At 41.1% G+C, this 7,500-nt stretch overlaps 1 protein-coding gene across 1 annotated transcript in view; it reads left to right on the top strand.

The window, feature by feature from the left end:
* Positions 1-7,500, top strand: part of LOC125031761 (serine protease 44-like) — a 93,575-nt gene that overhangs the window by 85,667 nt on the left and 408 nt on the right. The window contains exons 7-10 of the mRNA XM_047622703.1: positions 509-641; positions 5,559-5,697; positions 6,382-6,527; positions 7,260-7,500. The exon at positions 7,260-7,500 is cut by the window's right edge and continues 408 nt beyond it. Coding sequence (XP_047478659.1) covers positions 509-641; positions 5,559-5,697; positions 6,382-6,527; positions 7,260-7,424 — 583 coding nt within the window. The 3' untranslated portion in view covers positions 7,425-7,500. The remainder of the gene's footprint in view (positions 1-508; positions 642-5,558; positions 5,698-6,381; positions 6,528-7,259) is intronic.

Here is a 7,500-nt window from a genome sequence, read left to right as displayed (position 1 = left end):
ATAATAATGATAATAATAATAAAAATGATAATAATAATAACAATAATAACAATTAGTCCTGTTCTCACGCCACTCAATTCACACAGCAAAAATTCTTATAAAACAGCAAACCCTTTAATAAAAAGATAATCTCTTGTTCTCCTCCTGTTCTAGTATGAACCATCCCTCAACCCATATATACAAAAAAAATCTAACCGAAATATACAAAAAAAATCTAACCGAAAACAAACGATCCATTTTTTTTTTTCAGAAAAAGACAGCAACCCTTCAAAAAATATAATAATGATAATAATAATAATAATAATAATAATAATAATAATAATGATAATGATAATGATAATAATGATTATCATAATAATAACAATAATAATAACAAAACAACAACAACAACAACAACAACAACAACAACAACACCAACAGCAACAACAACAACAAAACAACAACAATAACAATAATATTAAAATCAATAATAATAAAAACTAACCTCTTCTTCTCCCCCCCCTTCCAGCATGAGCCAGTTCGACATCTCCAATCTCCGCGTCCGCCTGGGTGCGCACAACATCATGACCAGGGAAACCACAGCGCAGGATTTCAAGATAACTCGAGTCGTCAGACATAAGGACTATAATTCCCTGAAACTCGTGAGTCTTTATCCGGACTTGGAGAGCTAAGGGCGTGAGGTTTTGAGATTGGGGAGATGGGAGAGGGAGTGAGGGGAAGGAGTAAGGGATATGGGGAGAGGGGAAGAGAGGGGAGGGAATTTGGTGGATGGAAGAGGGGAGAAGGAGAGAGGGGAAGGAGTAAGGGATATGGGGAGAGGGGAGGAGATGGGAGGGAATTTGGGAGATGGGAGAGGGGAGAGGGGAAGGAGTAAGGGATATGGGGAGAGGGAGGAGAGGGGAGGGAATATGAGGGATGGAAGAGGGGAGAGGTGAGAGGAAGAGGGGTAAAAGGGGAATGGGGAAAATTGATAATAATGATATTAGTAATGATAATAGCGATAATAATAATAATAATGATGATAATAATAATAATAATAATAATAATGATAATAATAATAGTAATGATAATGATAATAGTAACAATAATAATTATGATAATGATAATAATAATAATAATAATAATAATAATAATAATGATAATAACTAAATAATAATTATATCAACAACAATAATAATACTACTAATAATAATAATAAATAATAATGATACTACTACTAATAATAATGATAATTAAATTGAATAGTTTAATGGTAATAACAAGAGTAATAATAATAATAATGGTAATGATAATGATAATAATCATAATGACCTTTTTAATAATAACAGGAGTAATAATAACGATGGTTATAACAATAATGATAATTATTCTGATAATGATAATGATAATGCTTATAATAATGATAATCATATTAATGGCAATGCTGTTGATAATAATCGTAATAATAATAGTAATAATGATAGTAATGATAATGATAATGATAATACCAACAACAACAATAATAATAATGATAATAATAATAATGATAATAATAATACTAATACTGATAATAACAATAACAATAATAAAAATAATAATGATAATAATGATAACAATAATAATACTAATAGTAATGATAATTATCTTAAAAAAGAAAAACGATTCTAATAATGATAAGGACAATACTATTGGTAATTATCTAAAAATGAAGATGTGTATATATATATATATGTATATATATATATATATATATATATATATATATATAAATTAAATATTAAAGACAAAGGAAGTGAAAACAACACCTTTTCCCTTAAATTCCTAAACAATAAAACATTTCTAAAAAATCCAAATGATTCTAGATAATTACTAAAATTCCATACAAAAATCATCAGACTTAAAAAATCCTAGCGACAACAATTCCTATTAATTTCTACAAATTTCCAGTGATTCCTAACAATTCATAATAATTCTCAAAGAGTCCCAATAATTCCTAATAGTTCCCACAAAATTCTTCCTAATTCCCACAAATTCCCACAAAATTCTTACTAATTTCCACAAATTCCCACAAAATTCTTCCTAATTTCCACAAATTCCCACAAATTCTTCATAATTCCCAGAAAGTTCTTCATAATTCCCACAATGTTCTTCATGATCCCCACAGATTCCCACATAATTCTTCGTAATTCCTACAAAATTCTTCATCATTCCCACAAATTCCCACAAAATTCTTCATCATTCCCTCAAATTCCCAATGAAAAAAAAAAAAAAACCACTCACACACGAAAGTCGATTCGTTCCCCAACTTTCAGTCGGGAGCGATAAACATTGAAACAAATGAAACTCGTAGAGCGCAACTTGCAATCGTCAAGCTAAAACATGTAAGCGAAAGTTAGAGGAGATGGTGGGAGGGAGAGGAAGAGGGAGAGAGGTGGAAGGGGAGGGAGAGAGGAAAAGAGAGGGGGAGAGGGAGAGAGGGGGAAGGGGAGGGAGAGAGGGGGAAGGGGAGGGAGAGAGGAGAAGAGAGAAGGAGAGGGAGATGGTGGGAGGGAGATGGTAGGAGGAAGGAAGAGAGGGAGAGGGAGAGGGAGAGAGGGAAAGGGAGAGGGAGATGGTGGGAGAGGGAGAGGGAGTGAGAGAGGGAGAGGGAGTGAGAGAGGGAGAGGGAGAGAGGGAGAGGGGGGGAAGGAGAGGGAAAGAGGGAAAGGGAGAGGGAGAGGGAGATGGTGGGAGAGGGAAAGGGAGAGAGGGAGAGAGAGTGAGAGAGGGAAAGGGAGAGAGGGAGAGAGAGTGAGAGAGGGAAAGGGAGGGGGAGAAGGAGAGGGAGGGAGAGGGAGGGAGAGGGGGAGAGGGGGAGGGAGGGAGAGAGGGAGAGAGGGGGAGGGGGAGGGGGAGGGGGAGGGTGAGGGGGAGGGAGAGAGGGAGAGGGAGGGGGAGAGGGAGATGGTGGGAGAGGGAAAGGGAGAGAGGGAGAGAGAGTGAGAGAGGGAAAGGGAGAGAGGGAGAGAGAGTGAGAGAGGGAAAGGGAGGGGGAGAAGGAGAGGGAGGGAGAGGGAGGGGGAGGGGGAGAGGGGGAGGGAGGGAGAGAGGGTGAGAGGGGGAGGGTGAGGGTGAGGGAGAGAGGGAGAGGGAGGGGGAGAGGGAGATGGTGGGAGGGAGAGGGAGAGGGAGAGAGATTGGGAGGGGAGGGAGATGGTGGGAGGAAGGGAGAGAAGAAGAGGGAGATGGTGGGAGGGAGGGGAGAAGAAGAGGGAGAGGGACAAGAAGAGGGAGAGGGAGAAGAAGAGGGAGAGGGAGACGGAGAGGGAGAGGGAGATGGTGGTAGGAAAGGGGACATGGTCAGAGGGAGGAGAGGGGGAGGGAGATGGTGGGAGGAAGGGGGAGATGGTGAGAGGGATGATAGAGGGAGGGAGAGAAAGAGGGAGAGGGAGAAGGAGAGTGAGAAAGAGAGGGAAAGGGAGTTGGTAGGCGGGAGAAGGAGCCGGAAAGAGAGAGGGAGAAGGGAGGGAGAAGAAGAGGGAGAGGAAAGGAAGGAAGAGAAGTAAAGAGAGGAGAATACAGAGAGGGAGAGGGAGGGGATGGAGAGGGAGAGGGAGAGGGAGAGGGAGAGGTTGAAGTAGGAAAGAGAGAGGGGGGGGGGGTTGGAGAGGGAGGCTTCCGATAAACAATGAAACATGTAGACAACATACATAGATAAATAGATAAATAGATAGACAGACGGGCAGATAAATTGATTGACAGAGATAGATAAACGTACAGATAGACAGGCAAACAGATACACAGATAGATAGATAGATAAATAGATAAAAGACAGACAGTCAGAAAGACAGACAGACAGACACAAGATAGAGATAGGGAGAGCAGATAAAAAGAGAGAGAGAGTTCCGATAAACAATGACACATGGCATTTGCGAAGACGACGTGCAGCACGAAACAAGTACAACAACAATAACAACAAAATGACTTGATACGATATCGAGTAGGCTTCGTCTGAATGGGACAGCCCGATGTACGATAAGATTCGCTCGGCGCCGCGGCCGTGAGGGGAAAACAGTGGGAGAGAGAGAGGGAAAGTGAGAGAGAGAGAGAGAGGGGGGGGGGGAGAGAGAGAGGGAGGGAGGGAGGGAGGGAGGGAGGGAGGGAGGGAGGGAGGGAGGGAGGGAGGGAGAGAGAGAGAGAATGAGAGAGAGAGAGAGAGAGATAGAGAGAGATGAGAGAGAGAGAGAGAGAGAGAGAGAGAGAGAGAGAGAGCGAGAGAGAGCGAAAGAGAGAGAGAGAGAGAGAGAGAGAGAGAGAGAGAGAGAGAGAGAGAGAGAGAGTGAGAGAGAGAGAGAGAGAGAGAGAATGAGAGAGAGAGAGAGGATGAGAGAGAGAGAGAGAGAGAGAGAGAGAGAGAGAGAGAGAGAGAGAGAGAGAGAGAGAGAGAGAGAGAGAGAGAGAGAGAGAGAGAGAGAGAGAGAGAGAGAGAGAGAGAGAGAGAGAGAGAGAGAGAATGAGAGAGAGAGAGAGAGAGAGAGAGAGAGAGAGAGAGAGAGAGAGAGAGAGAATGAGAGAGAGAGAGAGAGAGAGAGAGAGAGAGAGAGAGAGAGAGAGAGAGAGAGAGAGAGAGAGAGAGAGAGAGAGAGAGAGAGAGAGATGAGAGAGAGAGAGAGAGAGAGAGAGAGAGAGAGAGAGAGAGAGAGAGAGAGAGAGAGAGAGAGAGAGAGAGAGAGAGAGAGAGAGAGAGAGAGAGAGAGAGAGAGAGAGAGAGAGAGAGAGAGAGAGAGAGAGAGAGAGAGAGAGAGAGAGGGAATGAAAGAGAGAGAGTGAAATAGAATGGGGAAAAGGGAATAATCGAGACATCGACTCATTTACTTCGTGAAAAATCACAAAAAAAACATAAAAAAAAGACAAAGGCAAAAAAAAAAGAAGAAAAAAAAAAAGAACGAAAACGACATGGAGCTTAACAAAAAAAAAAAAAAAAAACAAGAAAAGAAATATATGTATAATTGTTCAAGTTAGAAAAACTTCCCAAGCTGAATGTGAAATTATGCATGGCAGGTAAAAGGGATTCGTGAATTATTCATCTCTCCGCTAAAGGAAATTGCATCTAACTAAAATAGTAATGAAAGTTTAATTTAAGTAATTATCAGATTGCAGTCACTGCATAATTGTTTTTTTTTTCAGATACTTGTGTTATAAGTTTAAGTAATTACTATTATAATAGATAGAGAGGCAGATAGAGAGAGAGATGGATAGATCGGTCGATCGATCGATAGATAGATAGATAGATAGATAAAGATAGATAGATAGATAGATAGATAGATAGATAGATAGAGATAGATAGATAAATACAGAGAGAGAGGGTGAGAAAGAGAGAGAGAGAGAGAGAGAGAGAGAGAGAGAGAGAGAGAGAGAGAGAGAGATTTACAGAGACAGAGAAAGACAGACACAGATACAGACAGAATACAAAATAAACACATACAGACTAAAATACAAACAGAACAACCACGAGGAAGAAAGAGAAAAAAATGAAATGAAGACAAAAAAAAAACCAAAAAAACTCACATCTACTCACATGATACCCACCTTTTTTCCAGTACAATGACGTCGCTATGCTAACTCTGGAACGACCCGCTGTCTACACGGCACAAGTACGCCCCGTGTGTTTGGACAAGAGTCAGGAGCGATATGCTGGTGAAATGGTGACCGTCGCAGGCTGGGGCAGCATGTATGAAGGTAGGCCTAGAGCGGCAGAGGAGTATGTTAGTGTTGAGAAAAAATGAGGAAGAAGTGGCTAGTGGTAGAAAAAAAAAAGGCTTTATATGTATTATGGGTTTTATGTGAAATTATTTTGTGTATTTGAGTGTTGTGAATGATGCAGAAAAGAGCTGCAGGAATGTAATGAATTTAAGGACGATGATATATTTAAACTGGATCATTTTGATAGGATGATGGTTATTCATAATTACTTCCTTTCGAATTCGATTAATAATGGAAACTGATAATGGTATTTTTATACTCAATCAATTTCACATTCACCGCTTGAATATTTTGTTTCTTTTGGAATGTATTTAAAATCTGACTAAGAGTGGGGAAGGGTGTAGGAAGTGCATATTTGCTTGTATACTGCGGGGCTGTATGTACCTTTGCGTGAGTGTATATTTACGAATGCCTTTATTTAAAATATAGTGTTGAGGCTTACAATTTCAGAAAGCAAGTTCCACCCATATGGAGAAAAAAAATATGAATGCACATAATTTCGCAATTATATCACTAGCAACGTAATTGATGCACCAGTAACATTTCGCGTCACAGCCATATTTTTTGTTTACATTTATTACGACAAGAAATTATCAAAGTTTTATACAAGTTTCCCCTCCTCACGAATGTAACTCTACCTTCCCGTTTTCTTCATATCAGGCGGCCCGCAATCCCCATCATTGTACCAAGTGCGCCTGCGCGTGTGGAGCAACGAGGACTGCGCACGTAAATACGGACGAGCTGCGCCTGGCGGGATTGTCGACTCCTACCTGTGCGCGGGACAGGATGGGAAGGATTCTTGCCAGGTAAGTTGGAGGGAGAGGAAGGAGGGAAGGAGAGGAGGAGGAAGGGAGGGAAGACGAATGGAAAGGGATGAATGGAGGGAGGGAAGTGAAAGATCCGTATAAATGGATGGAGAAAGAGAGGGGAAGGGAGCATGGAAGAGTTCAGAGGGAAGATAGAGAAAACAAGTAAAAAAGAAAGCAAAATACAACATTAGCAAACAATATATATATATACATATTTATATATATACACATATATACATACATATATATATGAATATATATATATATATATATATAAATAAATATGTATATATATACACACACACACACACACACACACACACATATATTTATATATATATATATATATATATATATAGAGAGAGAGAGAGAGAGAGAGAGAGAGAGAGAGAGAGAGAGAGAAAGAGAAAGAGAAAGAGAAAGAGAAAGATAAAAAAAAAATAAAGAGAAAGAAAAAGAGTGAGAGAGAGAGAGAGAGAGAGAGAGAGAGAGAGAGAGAGAGAGAGAGAGAGAGAGAGAGAGAGAGAGAGAGAGAGAGAGAGAGAGAGAGAGAGAGAGAGAGAGAGAGAGAGAGAGAGAGAGAGAGAGAGAGAGAGAGAGAGAGAGAGAGAAGAGAAGAGAAGAGAAAAGAAAGAGGAAGAGACCGAGAAGAGAAAGAGAGAGAAAGAAAGAGAGAGCGAAGTCGAAGAGGACAACGCCGCACACTAACCCTGCCCATTCCCTCCGCAGGGCGACAGCGGCGGGCCTTTGGTCAAGTACATAGACGGCGTCTGGACTCAAGTCGGGCTGGTGTCTTGGGGCATCGGGTGCGGTAAGGGTCATTACCCGGGCGTTTACTCCAGAATCTCGTCCTTCTTGCCGTGGATCAACCGTGTCCGAGCCGCATACCGATAAAGAGAAAGGTTTTTGCCCCGAGAAACACAAGCTGGGAGGAAGAGGACGGTGATGTCGCAGATTGGATGGTTGTAAT

Source organism: Penaeus chinensis, chromosome 13 (genome assembly GCF_019202785.1).
Source record: "Penaeus chinensis breed Huanghai No. 1 chromosome 13, ASM1920278v2, whole genome shotgun sequence".
Lineage (NCBI taxonomy): Eukaryota > Metazoa > Arthropoda > Malacostraca > Decapoda > Penaeidae > Penaeus > Penaeus chinensis.
This window is presented reverse-complemented; position numbering and strand designations above follow the sequence as displayed.